The sequence below is a fragment of the Miscanthus floridulus genome, chromosome 15, assembly GCF_019320115.1.
Source record: "Miscanthus floridulus cultivar M001 chromosome 15, ASM1932011v1, whole genome shotgun sequence".
Classification (NCBI taxonomy): Eukaryota; Viridiplantae; Streptophyta; class Magnoliopsida; order Poales; family Poaceae; genus Miscanthus; species Miscanthus floridulus.
This window is the reverse complement of record NC_089594.1, coordinates 67036780-67063765: the sequence shown is the minus strand read 5'-3', so window position 1 is coordinate 67063765 and position 26986 is coordinate 67036780. Positions and strand designations below refer to the sequence as shown.

Here is a 26986-nt window from a genome sequence, read left to right as displayed (position 1 = left end):
AATATATTCAGCCTGTTCGGTTGGCTGGTTCGTATCGTTGCTGGTTCGTAAAGAAGTACTGCTGGCTGGTTTGTGTGAGAGAAAAATACTGTGCTGACTAGAAAACACTGTTGTCCGTGTGAGAGGGCTGGCCAGCCCAGCCACCCAGCCCGCCCCAGCCGAACAGGCGGATTGTTGCTAAATGGTAGCCACAACTAGTAATCTACTAGTAAGTATACTCATGCAGCATATTTTTTAAATAAAAACTACCATAACTATAATATTTGATTTGCGTTCCTTCACTAGACCAATAATTGCTTCAGGATGAGGTCAATCATAACTGGGCAGTTGGCTTTAATCTTCTGGTACCCTTGGGTTTCCATGGCGGCCTTGAGGTTCCCCGGAAGCGAAAGAAATTCCACGCAAGCGGCCTTGAGAGCATCGCAGCTGTGCTGCTCCGCGACCGCCAAGGATCCGGCCACCGTGTCCAGGTCGATACGCTGGCACAGCATCTCCTCGCAGATGAGCTTGAGTCTCTCGAGCTTGTACCGGTGCGCCGCCGCGAGCAACCCCTGCGCCATTGCGACCTCCACGGCGCCCTGCTGCTCCTCCTGCCCCTCCTCCTCAATCTTGGACGGCAGCTCGTCGGTGTACATGAAGTGGAGCAGCGCCTTGAACACCTTGGGCTCCACGCCACCGATCTCCACGCGGCGACGGACGACCCCGCCGGACGCCTTCTCCTTGGGCGCGGCGAGCAGCTCCGCCTCGAAGACCGGGGACCGCGCCGCCAGCAGCCACCCGTGCGCCTCGAACGTCTCCCCGCCGACGTCGATCACGACGTCCATGCCCTGCTTCTTCTTCCACAACAGGTCGCCGAGGTCCTCGTGCAGGTTGGACGGCGGCACGGCGACGCGCGCCGCCAGAGCGGCGGCGCTCTCAGCTTCAGCAGCAAACTTCTTGACGACGGTGATGTCGCACCGGACGGTGAAGCTGTCGTCCTTGACGCACCCGGACTCGTCCAGGTCTGTCCAGCTGATGAACCGCTGGAAGCCCTTGCTCCTCGACGCTCCGTTGAAGTAGCCCACCTCCCAGAACCAGCGGGTGTGCTCGGGAACCGGGTTCCCGGCCTGGTCGAGCAGGCTGAACCCGAACTGGACGGGCTCGGTTTCTTGCTGCTGCTGGCGGCCGTCGCCGGCGCCATCGTCGTCGTCGGCGAGCTCGAGGAAGAGGGACATGGAGTCGTTCCAGCTGTTTCCGTTGGGGTCGTACTTGATCCGCCAGCGGTAGCCCGCCGCGTCGAACGCCGGCGACGTCGCGGTCCAGTCTATCGGGACTTTCCTTATCGCCGCGTAGCCGCTGATGGTGAGGTTGTGTTGCCCCGTCACTTCGCGCGTGACGATGGAGGAGCGCGAGATCCGGTGGGCGCCGGACAGCAAGGCGATCCGGCGGGCGGCGGAGGCGGCGGACGCCATGGCTTTTGGAACGAAGGAACGAAAGCTTCTGCGCGGCGGTGGTTGGTTGCTGGCGGCAAATGCAGATGGAGAGATGGAGCAGAGCAGAGGCCAGGAGGACGATTTTGCTTTGCGCGCTTATATATAAACGAAAAGCTTGGGCTTAGGGATTGGGTCTGTTTGCACACGAGCGACGCAAATCACGCATGGCCGGTTAGTTAGGGCACGGGGCACCCCTAATCAACAAATAGCTAGGATCATCTCTCAATCTTGTGTGCACTAGATCTAACCACTGGATCAACAAGTTCGTTCACAGCGATCTCCTATTATACGGATACCGATTGTTGTTATTATCTCAAGTTGTACTTGTACAATACAATGCTTGATTTATTAGATAAAAAAAACAATAGTAATATTAACAATGGAACATTAATATTTCTATGGCAATTGTTAAAATGTTAATAAAAAAGCATCAAAATAGGGAAATATTGATATGAGCAATTGTCGTTTTTATTAAGCATATACATACGGCGGGAATTCAGGTTATGGAAATATTTATTCATCCGTACGTGCAACCAGGGAGCCAAATAGAGAAAAACAAGAAATAGAAAAACACATACGTTTATATGAACCTTGCATTTGCATAATCCTGACTAATATAGAACAAATACATGGCGGATTTAATTTATTTATCTTTCTTGTAAGAGTTCCAAGTACTCTAAACATATACTAACTCAGATCCATGGATCACTGCCACATCTATATATGCCACACTTCGCTGGGGGAATCAGAGCCGGCAGAGGGCAATCAATAGTTATAGGGCTTGGCTATCACTGCCGAGTCTAGAATCATAACTAACAGTGATAGGATGAACGTCACTGCTAGGTCATATACCCCCACTCCACCCGACAGTGATTAGATGAGTGTTACTGTCGTGTCAGTACTATACCCGAAAGTGATTGGATTAATGTCACTCCCAAGTGAGGGTTGTACCTCTTAGTGATTGTACTCACTACCGGTTTAGTGCCTTCAACTTGGCAATAGCCATCATTTCCCATTGTTGTTCATATATTTTATTAATATATACATTTAGATAGAGGTTAGTGTGTGTCTAATATTTTTTACATTTGATATTATTATAATAAATCACACATATATAAAAGCCATTAAGGTTATACTACAATTATAGAGCATGATTCAATCAATAATGTATATATTACAATTAAGTCACCTTGAATTAGAACACTAGTATTTGTACAATCATGGGCTCTGTTGAGTATCAAACAAAGGGTTAGATTAAACTCTCGGATTAGCACCATGACAGTCAGATTAACCACATGACTCCAATCAGCCAGGGGCTTGAGGGCTATGCTCATCAGGTGCACTTGCGTGCACCCTCTGGCCCATCAACGAATGGTTTAGTGGGCCAGAGAGCCTGTTTCGGGAGAAGGCCTAGGTGCCTGATGAATGAGCCAAGGGACTAAGTCCTTGCTCGAGCCACCCATACCCAGGGGCTCTGGGGCTTCACCAGATTCGAGTAGCTCCTGACCTTGGGAAACAATAGTTGAGCAAGGGCCTCAACGTAAGCTTTGGCCTTGCTTGTGGGCTAGGTTTCCACTCCCGACCAACACCGAGAATATACTCTAGAATCTATCACGCAGACAGAGCAGTAGGGCGCTCGACCGAGCTAGAGCTCTGTTTCCTCGCTCCCGCGAGGCAGTGTCGGCCACTCCCGGCGCAGGATCATGCCCGAGGCATGACTTAACACGATAATGCACGTGCCCGTTACGCGGGCGGCTTTGGGCTCACATGGCTGCTGTCCTCTGCTTGCGGGCAAGATCCTCCCGTGTGATGGATGCCATGAGAAGTCAAACCCGACGGAGGCACAACGGCGATAGACAACACTTGACGGTCACCTCCAGATAGCAGAGGCAGTTGGAACATTGTTAGCCCTCTGCTACAAGATGAAGACGGTGCCCACCGGAGGACTCAAAACCCTAGGAAACGCACTTTTAGATTCATCCTCGTGAGGTAAAGCAGTAGAATAAGATTTAGGGCTTTCTCGTCCATCTTATCATCAAAGCAATTGTTTGCAACTTCCACTAAGGTTTTTGTAATACAAGAAGCTATCGGCACTAGGAGTAGATGCACTTAAATCAAATTTTACCTTAGATGTGGATGGTACAGATGTAGAGGTGAGGTCAAACTCCTTGATAGTCGTGACAACTAGACGCCAATCTATGGTGAACCATGCAATGTGAGGGCAACTTCACGGACTTTCTCTTCTCCTCTAGCATCATGCTACGAAGGTACTCATATGAGGGTTCGATTGTACCATCATCTTTGCTCCCATACATGGTGGCGGGTGATCTCTTCCCCTAACAAAGTCGCTAAAAAGTGTGTTGACGCAGTTAAGGTCTCGCAACTAATAAGTTAGGGTGCTCGAATCACACAATGGATCAACTCGTGATTAACTCGATGAAACCGGATTGGACAAACACACCCATGGTCGTCACTCAGGGTTGCTCTAGCCTCTAGGTTAGCATGCCACCTAGAACATCCCCGTAAACTCCATCGAGCTTTCTCTAGCATGCACCTAGGACGTCCCCGCAAACTCCATCGATAAGCTTGCTCCAGGGTTAGCATGCCACCTTGAACGTCCCTGCAAACTCCATCGATAAGCTTGCAGAACAACATGATATATGTGATTAGAGAAGCTAGAGTTTGAGATGCATAAGAAAAATAGATGTGATTTTGACCGATTGAGGATACCCTTTACATTTTATAGAGTATGGGCCGGGTGTGGTGTTATTCCATTAGAAATCAGGGTTTGCCCAAAAAATAAAACAGCCCAAAACGGTTGTCAACACATTGACGTCACTTGGCCACGCAGCGCTCGGTAAATAGTTTATCGGCAAATATCTCTTTGCCGAGTGCACTTTATCGGGCACTTGGCAAAGCCTTTGCCGAGTGCTAATCTGACACTCGGCGAAGAAAAGTTGCCGTGACGGCGGCTTTGCCGAGTGTCAAGGTCAAGCACTCGGCAAAGGTCGCCACTTTGCCGAGCGCAGTTGACTCAGACACTCGGCAAAGGTGGCCACTGTGCCGAGTGCCACCAGCAAGACACTCGGCAAAGGTAGCCTATTTGCCGAGTGTCCTGTCAAGACACTTCTTCGGAGATTCTTCGGTTTGCAAGCATCGTACGTGACAACTTGCGTGAAACCTTGTCAAACTTTTATCAGCCTCCACATATGATATCATGACATTTTGACAAGTTTCATGATTTTCAAACTTTGTTTCACTGATAGAGAACAGAGCTTTACTCCCGGTGGGGAACCCCCTCTAGTCCTGGTTCCCCACCCGGGAGCAAGCATCCGGGACTAAAGGGGGGGGGTCCTTTAGTCCCGGGTCAGGAACCGGGACTAAAGGAGGACCTTTAGTCCCGGTGGGTAACATCAACCGGGACTAAAGGTGCCTCCTGACATGCCACGATGGCCGGCACCTTTAGTCCCGGTTGGTAATACGAACCGGGACTAAAGGTTTTTTTTCTTTTCTTTTCATTTTTTTTGTTTTCTTTTCAAAATAGGTTTTCGAATTCGTATTGTACGCTGCTAATTATACATTTATACGCGTGTATAGTATGTTTCGGTTCAAGCACAATGAACGTATTAAATCACACAATTCAAGCATAGAAATATATATATATATATATATATATATATATATATATATATATATATATATATATATATATATATATATATATATATATATATATATATATATATATGCATGCATGCATCATATATATTTACATGCATGCATGCATATGTGTATTTTATATTATATTATTTCATGTGCATATATTACAAAAGATTGCATTACAGTTGTTGTGACATAACAAGTTTCCTCTCATCCTCTAGCTTGGCTTCAATGGCAGTGTTGGGTCGAAGTAGAACTTGCCCTTGGAATTGATGACCTGCTCATTAAAAAATCCGGCTATAGACTCTTGAATTGCTTTGATTTGGTCTTGCCGTATGACCTTTTCCTCCAACCATCGAGTCTATAGGTTTGAATTAAAGGAAAATAAATTAATATATGTACATATATATATATAAAGACATAGTAACACAATCAATAATAATAATTAAATGAATATATAGTGTATTTTTAACGTACTTTGAGTCTCTCTGTAGGAGTTCTTTGGGAGACCACCTTGATAAACTTGCAAACATAGTAACCATAATAGTTGTTCCCCTGTTCCTGCCTTAGACACCACTTTACGAGAAAAAGATTTGTCATCCAATCTGGTGATCCGGTGAAAGCTATATGTTTAATTAATAAAGATGATGCGATTCAGGGGACTTACTTTCAAAGGGATTACATTCAGTGGCGCTTTACATTTTTCTATGTGTTGCTTCTCAATAAAGGTTTTTCAAACACTTCCCAATAAAAAATTTGCCATGTCATCAGATATAGTTAATCATCATGTTTGTGTGTATATATAGTTGCTAGAGATCCCGAAATTACCTCTGGATAATATCTATCATATCTTGGTAGTCTTGTTGTGGTTTTCTCATCGAGTCATAGATTATCAAGTGACTTTTCACCAGATCGATGTCCATCGATATCCAGTGATTGCTGCATGTGTTTATAGGATATAACGCATAATACTCATTAATTAACTAGAATCAACATATGAGCCATTAAGGATGATCGACATGATTAACACTCACTTGAAGTTATAGGGAAAGAGTATATCCTTCTTATGACGTTGGTTCACTAAGAAGTTCATGAGGTTACTCTCTGACTCATTCTTCCAATTAGTCTTTGGAGTAATTGGGTCTTTGAATACTATATGGGGATCAACAAAACCAATTTCATTGCAGCCTTCCTTTCTAAGCTCTGTCATTGTAAATCTACATATATATAGTACTTGTTAGGATAATTTATATGCATATACACACATATGATGAGTTTAATAATAGATCGAAAGAATTATTACTTACAGGCAATAGCAGCTAATGATAACTTTGTCCAGAGAGGTCAGGTGGCATAGTTGATGAAATTATGCAAAGTCAACATACATAACATCATCACCACGGAACCAATGTTCGTCTCTAATTCTGACACCAACGCAGAAGTCTCCACTGGTAGACGCCTACATGTACCACTTGTTTAGCAGGTACATTTGCGTCCCCAGATCAGATAAGGCTTGAGGGTTGTATAGACTCTGGCCTAGTATAATTTTTTTCTTCCAAATATCAACCTCCGCCGCACTCTCAATGTTTCCATCACCAAACATCTGGTAAAGGTCGAGACCAGTCTCATCAATAAATTCACCAAGGTGATCCAAATCGACATCCGGAGGTATGTTTGCCTGATGCATTAATCCTAAATTCGAACCATATTTATTACCAACAACTAGCGGGGGGATTGATTGGTGCGCTTGTTGTCCGAGTTGGGCAACTCCTTTCCCTGCCCGCTTCTTTTTCTATGCCGCCTCAATTGACTTGGTGAGAGTGTGGTCATAGTCCGATAACGTTGATTTGGACGGCTTACGAGATTCCCGCTGTTGTTGCTGGTAAGAAGTCACCTTTTTTCTTAGAATATCTGGAGCTACGAAGAAGTACGGTTTCTCCGGGTTTCTCCTTGCTTCTTGATTCATTTTAAGTTTGTCATAGAATCTAGACATGTCTTTTTATATGCATCAGTTTCTTCTTCCTTCTCTTCAGATATTATTTTAGGAATAGCCCTTGGTTTCACGGTGGCTTTCTTTGCAGGCGGGGACTGGTTCTTCGTTTGAGGGGCTGGCCTCTTGCTAGGCTTCTTGGTAGGTGGGGGCGGGGGAGGCGTTGGAGACCTCCTTGGAGGTGTTGGCAGCGGTGTTGGAGACCTCCTTGGAGGCGGTGGCTACGGCGTTGGAGACCTCCTTGGAGATGGTGTGGATGCAGCCTCGTCTTCCAACACAATGTCATCGTACAGAGCACTATGATGATCTGGCGATTGAACAATTGGATTTAGGTTGGGGGAGGATCTGCTACAAAAAAAAAAGAAATGACATATTATTATGAGCAGATTGTTAATTATTTAAGCCAATACAAATTAATGATATAGTGTTTTCATCCGCATGTACCTATGGTGAGGTAGTTCAGGAGGAGGTGGAGCCGACATCCCTGGAATGATGATGTAGCGCTTGCGCCATAGAATGAATGTCTTCTCCGCTTCTCCTAGAGTCTTCTCGTCATCACCTCCAGGAATGTCAAGAGGCAAATCACTAAAACCTTTTTCAGCTTTATCTACCGAGATGGTAGCATATCCTTCTTGGATTATATTCTCATGAATCCTTGGTGTCTTGGTTCGGTCGATAGGATTAACAAGACCGATAGCCACCTTGATTGTGGAATTCTCCTTTGAAATGTGTAGCTCACACATTGTATAAGGTTCAGTGACGTCATCCATAGGGAAGCACAGTCCTGTGTCCCCTTGATTTGGTATCTCCGTGGAAGCGCAGCTGCTTTTCAACTGAACAGATTGGCTAATGTTGATTCCTGGCTCTGATGCCTGCTTGTTTGCACTCACTGCTATTTGCACTTGCCTTCTGATTTCCTCCTGCATTCTCGCTTCAAGGTTTTTTTCCCGCTACTGTGCTTCACGCACCGCTTCCTCCAACCTCTGGAGCCGCTGTGCCTCTTCTTCCTTCTTTCTCTGGCGACTTCTGTAGGAAGGTCTGTCCTGAGGGAATCCATGCTCCCATGAGACACTTCCTTTGCCTCTAGTTCGGCCACCATGTTCAATAGTCCCGATGGCATATGTCAGCTCATCCTTCTCTCTGTTGGGCCTGAACGCACCACTAGCAGTAGCTCTCTAAGCATAAAACCATCTTTCTGCTGCTTCTTGCAGTCTTGCGCCATAAACACACTTCCCTGTCTCCTGGTCTAGTGTTCCCCCATGAGCGAAAAACCAATTCTTTGCACGTTCTCCCCACTCGAGTGATTCTGGTCTGATACCCTTGGCAAGAAGGTTTGCTTCCATTTTGTTCCACTTCTTAATGGCAGTCGGGTAGCCACCTGATCCCAAGTTATGGTGGTATGTCTTCTGTTGGGCATTACGTTGGTTCTTTATCACCTGACTCACACCCTCTTCTGAAGTCTTGTACTGTACAAACTCATCCCAATAGGGCCTCTGCTTTGAGATCGGGCCTGGGACAGCAAAATCTGGTGCTATGTTCTTCTTGACATACGTCGTGTATAGGTGTTTCTTCCAAGTCTGAAACTAGGTGGCCATCTTCTTCATTGCCCAATCCCTAACTCGCTCCTTCAATTCATCACCATCTATTATATCATCATAACCATCTATTTAGTGCGTGAAATGTATCAAGACATCTTTCCAAATTAACGCCTTGTCACGATCGGAGACAAAACTGATATGAGGAGCATTGGTCTTCTTCTTCCATTCATGAGTACTAATCGGGAGCCGGTCCCATACAAGGTAACCACAGTGGTGCACAAATTTCATTTTATTCGCCCCCCCCCCCCCGGTTCTCCTGTTTCCACATTGAACTCTGAGATGATGAAGCGGCCCTCCAATGGCTTTTTGGGACCTCGAACATTTTTACTCTTCGTTGTAGTTGTTGATGTCGATCCAGAGGGCTACAAAACATAAACATTATTTTTAATGTCATGAGCACACATAAGACATATGATAATATATATAGCTAATAATAAAAAATATATACTTGGCTAATATGTTGTTGCTCATTTTGTTCAAGAGCTAAGTACTGACTCCCGTTATCTGCATCCTCTTGCACGTTATTTTTAGCACCATCATCGCCGGCAACTTGAGTGCCAGTGTTGATCAAATTCATCATCAACTCCTCCTCATCCATGTTTCTCAGGTCGGCCATCTAGCTTCAAAAAACAAAACAAATATATAGTACGTCAAATCTTTGCTTACATGCGTAAAATCTACGAACAATATGCATTATTAAATCTTGCCCCTCGGTCACGGACGCAATTCACCACACTAGGGCGAACTGCGTCGGTACTAGGGCGAATTAGGGCTATACATAAACGGCCGAGGGCGAATTGCGTCGGTGACTAGGGCGAACCACGTCGGTGACATCAACAGCGCGGTTCGCCCTGGTGTGATTGTTTAGCATTAACGATAATGATAATACGAATGTTGATCAACTAGGCCACGAGAGAGGGCGGTGAGACAAGAGTGGCGGTGCTCCACTCCGCCGTATATATGTCTATACACATGGGTGAACGAGGGCGGCGGTGCTCCGCCGTATACATAGAAACGCATGGGCGAACGAGGGCGGCGGTGCTCCACGACGTATATATACATGCATATGAATACAAATGACGTATATATATGTGTCGGCGTGGTGGCCGGTGTGTTGACGACGATGACGTGAGGCGGGCCGGCGTGCTGACGACAACGACGACGTGAGGCGGGCCAGGGCGGTGTCGGTGCATGATGTTGTGATCCTATGTACCATGTGAACCATGTAGTCATTCATCATATGAGAAAATTCTATGTTGATAATGTAAGTATAAGTCATTATGAAATGTAAGTATATGTGTCTTATTGCTAATATAACCATTACTATTTCCGAAATGATAAGAATTTATTTTCTTCTTCTACAGGCGATCTCTGATGCTATAATATAAAGTTTGAAGATAGTCTTCCCGGAAAAAATATGTAATGCTCATATTACTTTAGCAATATTAATATATTATATCTGTATATTCAAAGTTCACAAATAAAGAAACGTTGAAGTTTTCCTTCATTGTCTGTAGCCATGCATGCAAGTCCAACCATGCTTACATCATCACATGTGATATTTTTTATAAACTAAAAAACACTTAGTTTACAAACTGGATATCCAAATTGAGTTCCTATTTGACCATTATATATCCTACAACAAATCCTTCAAAAAAAAGACCCTACATGAATATATTTGGATAAAATTTTGTTAACAAACATTGATCTATGAAGATAGAAAAAATTCTTCTATTGAGCAAAGGCAGTGTTCTAGATTCATGAAGCAATGTTCAGTTTCCGGCCATCGTCTGAGAATGTACAAAGAGATCGACGAACATATCACCTCGAGCTCGGCAGTGGAGGGCCATGGGCGCGGTGGAGGGCCTCGGGCGCGGAGGAGGGCGCGGTGGAGGGCCACGGGCGCGCGTGGTGGAGGCCGCACGAGGAAGAAGACGGCGTCGGTGTCACAGAAGGCGAATGGACGGCGGCGCAAGGAAGAAGCTAGAGGGCGGCGGTGTTCGACGAGGAAGAAGAGAGCGGATCGATCTGCGCCAGGCGCTGGAGGTTATATATCAGGGAGATTTACTCCCGGTGCCAGCCACCAGCCGGGAGTAAAGGTCCTTTACTCCCGGTGCGTCCTACCAACCGGGAGTAAAGGTCTTTTTACTCCCGGTGCGTGTTACCAACCGGGAGTAAAGGTATATATGTTACCAACCAGGAGTAAAGGTATACCTTTACTCCCAGTTGGTAACACACACCGGGAGTAAAGACTTTTTTTTGGCGGGCCACGAAACTACAGCCCACCTTTACTCCCGGGTGGGCTTCCCACCCGGGAGTAAAGGTGGCCTGCAGTTTCGTTTCCCACCTGTTTTGAGGAGACTTTTTTAATAGAAATATGGATTTTCTTGTTAAATACATAGTAAATTAAATAAAAGGCATAAAATTATTTTATTAAAAATATGGATTTTCTTTTTCTTTATTGCACATAGGAAAAATCTATAACCTAACTTTTTTTATTTTTTGTTACAATTATAAAACATATAATGTAACTAATATTTATTATTTCGTTAATGCAAAAATATAGTGTTTAATTAAAATTATTAAAACTATTGGTTTTGGACAGGAAATTTGTTTTCACATCATTTTAATGTTAATATTTTAATTTTTCATCACTCAGTATCCTAATTTACCTTTTTGAGAGAGAAATCCCACCAAATCAAACATTGATTTAATTTGAAACATGACATAATAAACATCTGAATTCACAATTATTACATAATATCTCAAACAAACACTACATTAAATCACTATATCATCAAGTGGGCACAGCAGTGAACTTCTTCTTTACGTATGTCCCTTGGTTATGATCGCTTCGTAACCATGGAGTGTCCTCATCATTTACTAAGATGCTAGGGTCTTTGTTCACTTTGAAGGGCGGAATTTGGTCATCCTTTTCATAATCTTCTGACATGTCCGACTTGTCCTCAATTCCCACGATGACTCTTTTCCCTGAAAGAACTATGTGGCGCTTTGGCTCTTTGGTTGAGTCATTATCGTTTTTCCCTCTTTTTGGTTTGGTAGACATATCATTGACATAGAACACCTGATTCACATCCTTGGCAAGGACGAATGGTTCATCTTTGTACCCAATATTACTAAGGTCTACTGTTGTCATTCCATACTCGTTGTCTACTGTTACCCCGCCTCCGGTCACCTTGACCCATTAGCACTTGAATAATGGGATCTTCAAAGTAGGTGCCGATTCTAGTTCCCATATTTCATCTATGCATCCATAATATGTCTGCTTATTCCCATTCGGGTCTGTGGCATCTATGCGGACACCACTGTTTTGGTTGGTACTCCTTTTATCTTGGGCTACTATGTAGAATATGTTCCCATTTATCTCGTACCCTTTATATGTGACGATATGCCATGATGGTTGCATAGCCAATAAATACAGTTGCTCATGGATGCTCTCATCACCTTGACATTTTTTTCGCAACCAACCACTGAAAGTTTCCATGTGCTTACGCGTAATCCAAGCTTCAGTCTTCCCTGGAAACTCGGATCATAAGAGATCCTTGTGTGTCTCAATATACGGATCTACCAAAGAGGAGTTCTGTAGAACTGTGTAGTGCGCTTTATTGAAATAATCATCATCCATACCAATATATGTTTTCCTCCCTAGTGTCCCCTTTCCGCTTAGTCTTCCCTCATGTCTCGATTCAGGAACACCAATCGAGTCAAGGTCGGGAATAAAGTCAACACAGAACTCAATGACCTCTTCTATTCTATAGCCCTTGGCGATGCTTCCTTCTGGACAAGCACGGTTGTGAACATATTTCTTCAGGACTCCCATGAATCTCTCTAAGGGAAACATGTTGTGTAGGAACATAGGACCGAGAGTGAAAATCTCCTTGACTAGGTGAACTAGGAGGTGTGTCATAATATCAAAGAAGGAAGGAGGGAACACCAACTCAAAGCTGATGAGACATTGAACCACATCATTCTATAGTTTAGCTAGATCAGTTGGATCAATTGCCTTCTGAGAAATTGCATTGAGGAATGCACATAGCTTCATGGTGGCTAGACGTACATTTGGAGGTAGAATTCCTCTTAATGCAATTGGAAGTAATTACGTCATGAGAACATGACAGTCATGGGACTTTAAGTTACAGAATTTCTTCTCTGGCACATTTATAATACCCTTTATATTCGAGGAGAATCTAGATGGTACCTTGATGTTGTTTAAGCATTCAAACATGATTTCCTTCTCCTCTTTGCTTAGAGTGTAGCTAGCAGGACGTAAGTAATGGCGTCCATCATCTGTCTTCTCTAGATGCAGGTTGTCTCTTTCTCTCAAACAACGCAGGTCCTGTCGTGCTTCAAATGTGTCCTTAAGCTTTCCATACACACCCATAAAGCCTAGCAGGTTCACATAAAGATTCTTCGTCAGGTGCATCACGTCGATCGAGCTGCGGACCTCTAGGACTTGCCAATAGGGTAGGTCCCAAAATATGGACTTCTTCTTCCACATGGGTGCGTGACCGTTAGCGTCTTTCGGAATAGGTTGGCTTCCATGTCCTTTTCCAAAGACGACTTTCACATCATTGACCATATTGAGTACATCCTCACCGGTTCGGTTGCGAGGCTTGGTCAAGTGGTCTGCCTTCCCTTTAAAATGCTTACCTTTCTTTCTTACGGGGTGATTTACAGGAAGAAATCGACGATGGCCAAGGTACACGACCTTTCGACATTTTTTCAAGAATACACCTCTAATATCACCGAAGTAGTGTGTGCATGCATTATATCCCTTGTTTGACTGTCCTGAAAGATTACTTAGAGCAGGCCAATCATTGATTGTTACGAACAACAATGCTCGCAGATCAAAGTGTTCCTATTTGTACTCATCCCACACACGTATACCTTCTTTATTCCACAAAATGAGAAGTTCATCAATAAGTGGTCTCAGGTACGCATCGATGTCATTGCCAGGTTGCTTCGGGCCTTGGATGAGCACAGGCATCATAATGAACTTCCGCTTCATGCATAACCAAGGAGGAATGTTGTAGATACTTAGAGTAACAGGCCAAGTGCTATGACTACTATTCTGCTCTCCAAAAGGATTGATACCATCTGTACTTAAAGCAAACCTTAAGTTTCTTGCGTCATTTGCAAACTCCGGGAATTCTCTATCGATTGCTCTCCACTGGGACCCATCAGCAGGGTGTCTCAATATATTGTCTACCTTACGGTCTTCTTTGTGCCATCGCAACAATTTTGCATGTTCTTTGTTTCTGAACAGACATTTTAAGCGTGGTATTATAGGAGCATACCACATAACCTTGGCAGGGATTTTCTTACGCGGACGTTTGCCCTCAACATCACCAGGGTCATCTCGCCTGATCTTATACCGCGACGCATGGCATACTGGGCATGCATCCAATTTCTCGTACTCTTTGCCACGGTACAGGATGCAGTCATTAGGACATGCATGTATCTTCTCTATTTCTAGCCCCATAGGACAGACAACTTGTTTTGCTTCGTAGGTAGTGGCGGGCAATTCATTGTGCTTCGGAAGCATCTTCTTTTAGATTTTTAGTAACTCTCCAAATCCCTTGTCAGATACATCATTCTTTACCTTCCATTGCAACAATTCTAGGGTGGTTCCCAACTTTTTCTGCCCTACATCACAAGTTGGGTACAACAATTTCTTGTGATCTTCTAGCATCCGCTCGAACTTGATCTTCTCCTTTTCACTTTCACATTCTCTTTGTGCATCACGAATGACCTGAGAAAGATCATCAGCTGGCTCATCTTCTGCGGCTACCTCTTCTTCAGCTTCTCCCATTGCAGTATCATTGAAGCACGCACCATCGGGAATAATATCATTGTCATCCCATTGTTCTTCTTCACCTTCTTCCATTACAACACCAGTTTCTCCATGCTTTGTCCAACAAATATAGTTTGGCATGAAACCCAACTTGAACAAGTGTGAATGAAGAGTCCTTGAGCAAGGATATTCCACCGTATTCTTACATATGGCACATGGGCAGCACATGAAACCGTCGCGTTTGTTTGCCTCGGACGCACGTAACAAAGAATGTATGCCGTCAATGAACTCTTGGGAGCGGCGATCAGCATTATACATCCAATGACGGCTCATCTGCATTACATGACATAAATATCATATTAAAACCTAGATCATAATTAATTATTTATACAACATGCGTGCCACCACAAAAGATACAAATTTATGAAAGCATCGCTACAATGTAGACAATCCCAACTACCACTAAAAGAACTAAAGCTAAAATACATTTCAGGAGCACAAGGATTTCGCGACCAATCTCAACTAAAACAGACAGATCTCTCGATTGTGCAACATCTTTGGGCTTCTTCGGCTAGATCACTGCCTCATTAGCCGCCGTATCTGCCTGTTGTGCAAGATATTTTTGCACGAGTTCAACATACTCTTCCTCCCAGTAGAAGCCTAAACATCGTCCACTGCCATCCCACTGAAATTAAAACAAAAAATTAGAACTTTAATCACAACCATCATGAAAATAGGTATAAACTAACCATAATCATTAAATACGATAAAATAACTCACATTGCGATCCGGACACTTGTAGAAGATACGATCCTTGTTGGGACCTTCCTTCTTCACTCGGTACTCTATCACAATCTTCGTCTCATCACGACACTTGCCACATGGAATGAGAGGGAGGCCCGGCCTAAGTCGCTTTGGAAACCCATGAGAGGCCGAGGACCCGGAAGCAGTTGCCATCTACTCTCTATACTCATTTTTTAATACACTATAAATTTCTCCTTTTATAAACAAATAAAATTAAGAAACTATAAAATTATCTAGATCTCTATACTCATTTTTAATACATTATAGCTCAAAAACATGTTTTAATAAATAACCATCCGTACTAGTTGACCTTGCTTACGTGATCATCTCGGCGAGCATTTCTCCACCAGACAGCACCGTAGTTGGTCAAGGAAGAGCTCCGATTCTACGAGGAAGGAAACATGGTCTTCCATGACCGTTGTCGCTCTCCCTCGTAGAATCAAAGCTCCTCCTTGATATCCGTTACCGCTCGGCAGAGAACATGATCGCCGAGATGAACACGATCCGCAAGTTCAACTAATACGGATTTTCTATAATTTTCTAACTATTTTCTAAGTTTATATTTATATATACTACGTTTAGGTACGGTGATTGACAGACTACTGCGATGATATCGGGACATGTGAATAAATAACCATCCGTACTAGTTGACCTTGCTTACGTGATCATCTCGACAAGCATTTCTCCACTAGACGGCACCGTACTTGGTTAAGGAAGAGCTCCGAATCTACGAGGAAGGGAACACGGTCTTCCACGACCGTTGTCGCTCTCCCTCGTAGAATCAAAGCTCCTCCTTGACGTCCGTTACCGCTCGGCAGAGAACATGCTCGCCGAGCTGAACACGGTCCGCAAGTTCAACTAGTACAGATTTGCTACAATTTTCTATCTATTTTCTAAGTTTATATTTATATATACTTTAACCTTCTTTCATGTAAATATGCAAGCTTGAAGTGATTTTGAGCTCAAATTGCTTACAAATGAAAAAAACCACAATAAAGAACCATAAATATATATAGTGAACAAAATGGCATAAGAAAATGGTGAAAAATAAGAGTATGAGATTGGTAACCTTTACAACTGAAGAATCGACGGAGGAATCGAAGAAATCGATGGAGGAATCGAAGAATGGATGGAGGAACAATGGAGGGAGGGAAGAAGCAAGAACACTAGTGCAGTGAGCTTCAAAATGTGCTGAGCTTGGGCTCGGGGAGAAAGAAGGAGACGGCCGATATATAAAGGGAGAACATTTAGTCCCGGTTGGTGGATCCAACCGGGACTAAAGGTAACTTTTCAACCCCGGGCGTAGCCACGGCCCGGAAGTAGACTTTTACTCCAGGTTGGATCCACCAACCGGGAGTAAAAGTATACCTTTAGTCCCGGTTGATGGCTCCAACCGGGACTAAAGGTCCCTGCCACCTTTGTCTGGCGTAGTAGCCGTTGGGCAGGGACCTTTAGTCCCGGTTGGAGCCTCCAACCGGGACTAAAGGTATTTCTAGTCCCGGGGGCAAAAAATTCCGGGACTAGAGTCTATTTTGGCCGAGGATCAAAGGTCTGTTCTCTACTAGTGTTTGCTTTTTTATAGAATTTAAAAACAACTCGACCGCAAGTTCGTGGTCATGTTTCGTGAACAAGATGTTTGAAATTGGTGGTCTGTTTCTGGATACGGCCTCACATTATACTAAATAACATGAATATCATTTTTTTCATTCATTTTTTTTCATTATTCGAATGACTAGCGGTTATAATTTGAATTATCCAAGAAAATTTAATTAAATGAAATAAATTAAAGAAATATAGAAAAAATCCGAGAAATATGCCACATTGGAACATGGAGTAACAGGTATTATATGAGGACTGCAGAAAAAGTTTAGAGGTCAAAAATGAAAAAAAAATATGGTTTGCCGAGTGTCAAAAAATGACACTCGGCAAATCACCACTTTGCCGAGTGTCAGGAGAAGATACTCAGCAAAGGGTTAACGGCGGCTGCCGGCCGTTAGCGGCGGCGGCCCTTTGCCGAGTGTTCTGGTTTGCCGAGTGCCAGACACTCGGCAAACCTAGTCTTTGCCGAGTATTATTGTTTGCCGACCACCTCTTTGCTGAGTGCCAGTTGTTTGCCGAGTGCTTTCTCTTTGGCACTCGACAAATAGCCTCTTTGCCGAGCGCCCGATAAAAAGCACTCGGTAAAGTCTGGGACACTCGGCAAAGAAGCCATCTCCGGTAGCGGTGTATGCATGATTGAACATACGTATACATGTACCCATATATATATATATATAAACCATTAACTTTAACTAATAACATTAGTATTCCAATTTTGCCAAAAGTAGCTACAGTTGCAGCCAAAAAAATTACAATAGCTAGTAATATTTGGTATTCTGATTTACTCCTACTATGTTTGTTCGCTAGACCAATTGCTTCATGATAAGCTCCATCATGGTGGGGTTGGCTTTTATCTTTTCGTACCCTTCCGTCTCCATGACGGCTTTCAGGTTCCCCGGACGCGCGAGGAATTCGGCGCACGCTGCCTCGAGAGCGCCGCAGCCATGCTGCTCCGCCACCGCCATGGTCCCAGCCACCGTGTCCACGTCGATGCACCGGCACAGCATCTCCTCGCACAGGAGCTTGAGCCTCTCGAGCTCGTACCGGTGCGCCGCCGCGAGCAGATCCCGGGCCATCGCCACGGCGCCATGCTTCTCCTCCTCCTCCTCCATCATGGACGGCGGCAGCGCGTCGGTGTACATGAAGTGGAGCAGCGCCTTGAACACCCTGGGCTCCATGCCACCGATCTCCACGCGGCGACGGACAGCGACGGCCCCGCCGCCGGGCGCCTTCTCCTTGGGCGCGGCGAGCAGCTCCGCCTCGAAGGCCGGGGACCGCGCCGCCAGCAGCCACCCGTGCGCCTCGAACGTCTCCCCGGCGACGTCGATCGCGACGTCCACGCCCTGCTTCTTCCACAGCATGTCGTAGAGGTGCCTGTGCAGGTCGGACGGCGGCACGACGACGCGGGACGACGCGCTGTCGACGCTGACGGTGTCGTCGTCCTCGGCCCACTTCTTGATGACGGTGATGTCGCAGCGGACGATGAAGCTGTCGTCCTTGAGGCACCCGGACTCCTCGAGTTCCTTCCACCGGATGAAGTCCTGGAACCGCGCCTGCCCATCGACGAAGAAGCTGGCGTCGTTGGAGCGGCAGTACTTGGGCGACGGGTTCCCCGCGCGGTCCAGCAGGCTGAGCTTGAACTGGACGGGGTCCTTGACCTCCTGGCGCGGGCCCTTGATGTCGTCGGCGAGCTCCACGAAGATGGAGATGCACTCGTTGGACTCGTTCCAGCTGTTGCCGTTGGGGTAGTACTTGATGCGCCAGCGGTAGCCCGCCGCGTCGAACGCCTGCGACGACGCGATCCACTCCACGGGGGCCTTCCTCGTCGCCGCGTACCCGCTGATGGTCAGGTTGTGGTGCCCCGTCACCTCGCGCGTGATGATGGAGGACGAGGACGAGGACGCCGAGCGCGACGACGACATCCGGCGGGTGGCGGCGGACAGGAGATGAGTGCCGCCGCCAGAGCTGGCCACCGCAGCCGAGCGTGAGATCCGGCGGGCGGCGGCGGACAGAACAGCGGCGGAGGTGGCCGCCATGACAGGCTCGAGCGCGCGGGAAGTAGCCGGCTGTTTGTTTGGCTTACGGGCGGTGGTTGTTCGTTGCCGGCAATGCAAATCCAGATTGAACAGGCTGAAGGCCAGGAGGAGGATTTGCTTATGTAATTTTGATGACAGAGCATAAAGGATCGGAATCCATCTGGTTGCACACGATCGACGCAAATCATGCGTATCCGGTTCGGGCACGGTTCAACAGACGACCGAGATCGTCTCTATCTACGTACACATTGATGTGCTATACATCGAGTGTTACACTCGGCAAAACGTTTGCCAAGTGATTTTTGGACGTTTGCCGAGTGCCCCTAGTAGTCGGCAAATCTACCGTATCCATAGTGATTGATCTAACCCCGGCCCGTACCGCCAAGCCCAATGACCTGTTCACAGAGATTTCTTATACAGAATTTTGTGTACCTTATTAAATATAACGTCAGGTTAATCTCTCCCCCTCTCTCTCTCATTGAATGAGAAAAAAAAAATCTTTCCCTTAGACTAAAAACACGGCCCAAAGCTCACTCAGAAACTTGAATAATGATATCAATTGCTCTCAAAGTGGGCTTCAAATTTGTGCTCAGACAGACTTCATTAAAGTGCTAAAGGAACGAGAGAGGTTCATGTTGGTATATATGAGATCGGAAGGGCTAGCGCTCGGACGTTCGGACGGATGGCGCGTCCAAGCATAGCTCCCGCGTGTTATCCTGCACTACATCCCACGACCCGACTCCACATCCCATCCAGCATCAGTACCCCTGCGTCCGCATGCCACACTGTGCCTATCCCGCGCTCCAGCAGCCCATCCCACGTCCCACGCCCATCCCCAGGCCCCACGTGGGTCCCAATCACATGTCCTGCTTGCAGATGCATGCCGCGAGGCATCTGCCGCCCTCAAGGTGACTCACGGCGGCACCCCCAGCAGCAGCAGGGCGGTTTGCGACAGATGAAACATGTGCTCTTCCAGATCTACTTTTGAAATATCCAGATGAAACACTTGCAATATACATCTGAAACAGATGAAACACTTGAAACGTGCGCTTGAAATATGCGTGTATAGCCATAGCAACATATGCAACATCGAGATCTACTTTTGTAATATTTAGATGAAACATTTACAACATGTGTCTAAAACATATGAAAAACTTGAAACATACACTACAAACACTACTAGAGAACAGACTTTAGAACGATGCCCCAATTTGGCATTAGCCTCGGCATTTTTTGCCCCCGGAACTAAAGGACCCTTTAGTTCCGGTTGGTAATACCAACCGAGACTAAAGGTCCCTGCCCAACGGTCGTCCGTGGGGCAGGGATCTTTAGTCCCGGCTGGTATTACGACTAAAGGTTTACCTTTAGTCCCGGTTGGTAATACCAACCGGGACTAAAGCTTTTAGTCCCGGTTTGGGTGATGCCCCGGGAATAAAGATTAATCTTTAGTCCCGGTTTGGCCCCCTAACCGGGACTAATTATCCCGGCCTATAATTCAGCTCATTTCTTCCTCCCCGAGCCCGAGCCATTCCATTTAAACTCACTGCCTCTGTTCTTCAGCTTGCTGTTGTTCTTGCTCTCTCCCCCTCCACTCGTGTTGCTCTTCGATTTTGGAGGTAACAAACTTAATCCTCTTATGTTTTATCAGTAGCTTATCTCATTTTGCGATGTAGATGCATGTGTAACTTTATATGTTGGACTTTATTATGATTTTATATGTCATTTTTAGCTCAAAATCACATGATGATTTGCATATATGTTTGGATAAACAAAAGTTAAATTAGTTCATCAAAATCACGCCTCGCTCGTCCTCGCTGGAGCACGCGCCATCCTCGTCCCCGGTGGCTTACGTGATCTTAGAATTAATTTTTCCATGAAATGAAAAACTTAGAAATTTGTTAGAAAATTGTAGAAAATCCGTACTAGTTGAACTTGCGGACCATGTTCAGCTCAGCAAGCATGTTCTCTGCCGAGTGGTAACAGACGTCAAGAAGGAGCTTTGATTCTACGAGGGAGAGCGGCAACGGTCGTGGAAGACCGTGTTCCCTTTCTCATAGAATCGGAGCTCTTCCTTGGCCAAGTACGGTACCGTCCGGTGGAGAAATGCTCGCCGAGATGATCACGTAAGCAAGATCAACTAGTACGGATGATTATTTATTGAAACATGTTTTTGAGCTATAATTTGATGGATATTTGATAACTTCAGACCTACAAATGTCATCTACAAATGTTACTATCCTCGGCAACCTAAACGCCCGCGAGCTCGCCGATATCGAGCAGGTCACTTAGAATTATTTTTTCTATGAAATGAAATACTTAGAAATCATGCCTTTTATTTTTTAGAATTAAATTTTCTATGAAATGAAAAACTTAGAAAATAGTTAGAAAATTATAGAAAATCCGTACTAGTTGAACTTGCGGACCGTGTTTAGGTCGGCGAGCATGTTCTCTGCCGAGTGGTAACGGACGTCAAGGAGGAGCTTTGATTCTACGAGGGAGAGCGGCAACGGTCGTGGAAGACCGTGTTCCCTTTCTCGTAGAATCGGAGCTCTTCCTTGGCCAAGTACGGTGCCGTCCGGTGGAGAAATGCTCGCCGAGATGATCACGTAAGCAAGGTCAACTAGTACGGATGATTATTTGTTGAAACATGTTTTTGAGCTATAATTTGATGGATATTTGATAACTTCAGACCTACAAATGTCATCTACAAATGTTACTATCCTCGGCAACCTAAACGTCCGCGAGCTCGCTGATATCGAGCAGGTCACTTAGAATTATTTTTTCCATGAAATGAACTACTTAGAAATCATGCCTTTTATTTTTTAGAATTAAATTTTCCATGAAATGAAAAACTTAGTAAATAGTTAGAAAATTATAGAAAATCTGTACTAGTTGAACTTGCGGACCATGTTCAGCTCGGCCAACATGTTCTCTGCCGAGCGGTAACAGACGTCAAGGAGGAACTTTGATTCTACGAGGGAGAGCGGCAACGGTCGTGGAAGACCGTGTTCCCTTTCTCGTAGAATCAGAGCTCTTCCTTGGCCAAGTACGGTGCCGTCCGGTGGAGAAATGCTGGCCGAGATGATCACGTAAGCAAGGTCAACTAGTACGGATGGTTATTTATTAAAACATGTGAAATCCATACTAGTTTTGTTTAAATATATCATTTTAGAAAATATGAAATTTACACTAGTTTGCAAAAATAAGTATAGAAAGTAGATGACAACTGGTACCGGATCCTCGGCCTCTCGTTCGGTTGCGAAAACAACTGAGGCCAGAACTCTCTCTCATTATCTGCGGCAAGTGTAAGCAGAAGATTGTGATGGAGTACCGAGTCAAGAGATAGGGACCCAATAAGGGTCATGTTTTCTACAAGTGCCCGGATGACGATATGAGTTTCTTACGCATTTTATAATTATGGCTAATTGACCTGCTTTTCTTGAATATTTTTGACTAAATATTTTTTGGCTTTAATTTCAGTGGGAGGGCAATGGATGCGATGGTTGGTACTGGGAGGAAGATTATGCTACATACATGCAGAATTTGGGTGCGCTTGAGGTAGCGGCTGCTGATGATGAGGCAGTGAGCCAGCAGGAGAAGCTTATTGATATTCAACAGAAAAATGATTTGTCTATTTTAGTTGCGTACGATCACGAAATAATTATGTTACTGAAGTGCATTATAGTTTTAGTTTGTTTAGTGATAGTTGGGATTGCTTACATTGTAGCCAGGCTTAGTTAATTAATCAACCATGTGTGTCATCTATGTTGTGTAATAAAATACTTAATTATGTTCAAGGTTTTCATAATTTGTCGTGTAATGCAGATTATGTCACGCTATTGGATGTATAATGCCGATCGCCGCTCCTAAGACTTTATTGAGGGCGTGCACTATTTCTTAGGTGTGGCCGAGGCAAATAAGCGGGATGGTTTCATGTGCTGTCCATGTACCATATGTAAGAATTTAAAGGAATATTCAAGCTCAATGAGTCTTCATTCATATTTGCTTAAGTCAGGTTTTATGTCAAACTATATATGTTGGGCTAAGCATGGAGAAAGCGGGGTCATGATGGAAGAAGGTGAAGGAGAAGATTTAGACTTTGATGACATTATTGCTCAGTATGCTGCCTTTGATGATACTACAATGGGGAGAGATGAAGAAGAGGTAGCGGCAGAAGATGATCTCGGTGATGCTCTTGGCGATGCCATTCGTGATGCACAATAAGAATGCGAAAGTGAAAAAGAGAAAGTTAAGTTCGAGCGCATGCTTGAGGATCATAGGAAGTTGCTATACCCGATGGCCGAAGAGGCGCAAAAAAACTGGGTACAACACTGGAATTGTTACAGTGGAAGGTAAAGAATGGTATATCCGATAAGGCATTTAGGAATTTATTGAACCTCATAAAGAAGATGCTTCCGAAGCCAAATGAATTGCCCACCACTACATACGAAGCAAAACAGGTTGTCTGCCCTTTGGGATTAAAAATCCAGAAGATACATGTATGTCCTAATGACGGCATCCTCTACCATGGCAATGAATACGAGAATTTGGATGAATGCCCGGTATGTAAAGCAGCGCGGTATAAGATCAGGTGCGATGATCCTGGTGACATCGAGGGTGAACAACGTCCTAGAAAGAAAATCCCTGCCAAGGTTATGTGGTATGCTCCTATAATACCACGCTTAAAACGTTTGTTCAGAAATAAAGACCATGCAAAGTTGTTGCGGTGGCATAAAGAAGATCGTAAGGTAGACAATATGCTGAGACACCCAGCTGATGGGTCCCAGTGGAGAGCGATAGACAGGGAATTTCCAGAGTTTGCAAATGAGGCTAGAAACTTAAGGTTCGCCTTAAGTACAGATGGTATGAATCCTTTTGGGGAGCAGAGCACTAGTCATAGCACTTGGCCAGTTACTCTATGTATCTACAACCTTCCTCTATGGTTATGCATGAAGCGGAAGTTCATTATGATGCCGATCCTCATCCAAGGTCCGAGGCAACCCAGTAACGACATTGATGTCTATCTGAAGCCATTAGTTGAAGAACTTCTAGTTTTATAGAACAAACCAGGTGTACGTGTCTCGGTTGATAGAGTGCTCAAAGGTTACAGCAATGTTCCTCTTGACATTGAAGGCGGTGATGGGGAGAAGACACTAGGAGAAGCAGAGAAGACATTTATTCAATGGCGCAAACGCTTCATCATCATTCCTGGGGCGCCACCGCTTCCCCTACCTCACCCTAGGTAGGAATGATAGTGAATGAAATATTATTTTTCCATTAATTTTATATTGGCTTCAAAAATAATTGACCACAACTTGTTTTTGTAGCAGGGTCTCCCCCCAGCCTAGCCCAATTATTCATTCCCCATCTCATCACAGCATCACGGGGGGTGAGACGACTTCATCCCCACGGTGATCTCCAACTCCTACACCGGCCCCATCGCCTTCACAACGATCTCCAACTCCTACACCGGCCCCATCGCCTCCACAACGATCTCCAACGCCTCCACACCGGACTCCAACACCGGCCTCATCGCCTCCACGCCGGTCTCCAACACCGCCCCCACCACCTCCACAGCGACGCACTACAAAGACGTCTAAGGTCCCAGCGGCAAAGAAGACCCCAAAAAAAAGAGTTATTTCTCAAGAAATACTTCCTGAAAAGACTGATGAGCAAATAGCAGCTGAAGAAGGCAAAAAAGTGAAAGATTTTTTTATAGATATCCAAAAGCAGAGACAAGCAAAGCTTAAGGAGAAGTTGTACTTTTACATACCACGAGATCAGCTGAGGCAGAAGGTCGAAGCTCACAAGAAAAAGATGCTTGAAGTTCGTAAGCCACCGCCACTATCAGACTATGACCGCTTCCTTGTGAAGTCACATGATGCACATAAGAAAAGGAAAAGAGCATCAGGGAAGGATGTCCCACAGCTCAGACAATAGAAGCAACCAATGCAAAATCTTGTTGTTGCTAATCAATATGGTTCCAACATAGAAGTCTATCGACCAGACAACTCTGGAGAAGTGTCGGTTCAAGACCTTAATGATTTTTTTGAACAAACTGGTTTAACCTTGGATCAAGTGACGGGCAAAGCTCCAATCCAGAACCTGGAAGTTGATACCTGGAAGACTTATAAATTTGGCAAAAGTCTGTACAACCCTGCGGCTCTGAATGAATTGAGTACGCAAATGTACTTGCTCAACAAGTGGTACATGCAGGCGTGTGGCAGGAGTGAGCAGTGGATCTTTGTCAGATTTAGAGACCATCATTACTTCCATGGAGATGACATCTTACATATTAGTTTCGAAGAATTGCATCAACTATTCCACTTGGACGCTCTGGACAAATCAATCATTAGCTCCTTTTGTTTGTAAGTGATTCTTACTTTTATTTAATAAACTCACTTCCATGCGTACGTGTATATAATTATCCTCACATGTAACTTATATTTATATACAGATTCCAGATGTTAGAGCTCCAAAGAATACAAGACACTAGTGTTGGCTTCATTGATCCTTATATCATATTCAAAACTGATATTATTGTCAAGGACCACTGGGTATCTGAAGCACAGACGAATATCATGAAGTTCTTCGTGAAGCAGCACGACAAGACAACAATACTTTTTCCGTACAACTTTGAGTAAGTGTTAATAATAATGTAGTCTACACATTTTATGTAATATCAATACAACTTATATGCATGTACGTGTGTGTATAAACCAATGCAGGTTTCACTAGATACTCATTGTCATTGAGTTAAACTCAAGTCAGTTAGTAATCTTGGACTCATTGAGAAAAGAGCGAGCACAATACCAAGATATGATAGACATTATCCAGGGGTAATTTCGATCTCTCGCGCACAACTATTATTGAATAGACTTTGCCATAATTTATTATCGATCGTACATTATTGGTCGCATAGGGTTTGGAAAGAGTTTATTCGGCAACACCGCAAGGATTGCAAGGCACCACTTAATGTAGTTAAAATACCAGTAAGTAGTACTATATATACTTCCCCACGTGTTTAATTACTATATCATACTTCAATTTACATGTGAGATGATGAGAATAATCTTCTTCTCGTACAGTGGTGTTTGCGGCAGGAACCAGGTAATAACTTGTGTGGATACTACGTTTGTGAATTTATCACTGCATACATAAGAAGAACTCCTGAAGATGTCCTCAGAGTACGTATATATCAAATTTTTATTTATTTTTAAATGAATATATATATATATGTATTAATACTTTTCCTTTTATTTCAAATGCAAGACTGAATGGTTGAAACGAAGGGTCATGCAAAAAGACCATCTAAAAGCAGTTCAAGAGTCAATAGCAGGATATCTTCTAGAAAAAGTGCTAAATCCCAACGGCGAGTTCTACTTTGATCTAAGGAACTAATGATGTAAATTAAATGTTTATTGATATCGTTATTTTCAAGAACAAGATTATGAAAGTGTTGTATATATACATATATATCTATAATATATATAGTTTCATACTTTATTCAAATATAATAATGCTCGAGATGAGAATTAGATGTAATTATATGCATGCGTGTATTTATATTAGCAGCATAGAATACGTACATAAAAACATATTATATATTAAACAAATATGTGTAACTGAACTGAAAACAAATTAAACAAAAAAAGAAAAAGAAAAGGAACCTTTAGTCCCGGTTGGGGTTACCAATCGGGACTGAAGGGTGAACCTTTAGTCCCGGTTGGTGTTACCAACCGGGACTAAAGGGTGCGCCAGGTTTGCTCAGCTGGAGGGCCTTTAGTCCCAATTGGTAACACCAACCGGGACTAAAGGTCCCTCTTTAGTCCTGGCTCGATGACCCAGGACTGAAGGTTCCACCTTTAGTCCCGGGATCGTTGTCCTGGCGTGGTAACCGGGACTAAAGGCCGTTACCGCCCGGGACAACAAGTCCATTCTGTAATAGTGAAACATGTGTATGGCGCCATAGTAACATATGAAACATCCAGATGAAACACTTAAAACATACT

General features: G+C 44.4%; 2 protein-coding genes across 2 annotated transcripts; both read right to left on the bottom strand.

Moving 5' to 3' along the window:
* Positions 1-281: 281 nt before the first annotated feature.
* LOC136507584 (BTB/POZ and MATH domain-containing protein 2-like) lies at positions 282-1451 on the bottom strand. Its single transcript, XM_066502258.1, has one exon. The coding sequence runs from the start codon at positions 1449-1451 to the stop codon at positions 282-284; it is 1170 nt and encodes a 389-aa protein (XP_066358355.1).
* A 16290-nt stretch (positions 1452-17741) lies between these two features.
* On the bottom strand, positions 17742-18974 carry LOC136507583 (BTB/POZ and MATH domain-containing protein 1-like). Its single transcript, XM_066502257.1, has one exon. It carries the CDS (start codon positions 18972-18974, stop codon positions 17742-17744), a length of 1233 nt encoding a protein of 410 aa, XP_066358354.1.
* Positions 18975-26986: the final 8012 nt, after the last annotated feature.

What these genes read in the sequence shown, in the direction of transcription:
- LOC136507584 (XM_066502258.1), bottom strand. Translation starts at nt 1,451, where the DNA reads ATGGCGTCCGCCGCCTCCGCCGCCCGCCGGATCGCCTTGCTGTCCGGC.
- LOC136507583 (XM_066502257.1), bottom strand. Translation starts at nt 18,974, where the DNA reads ATGGCGGCCACCTCCGCCGCTGTTCTGTCCGCCGCCGCCCGCCGGATC.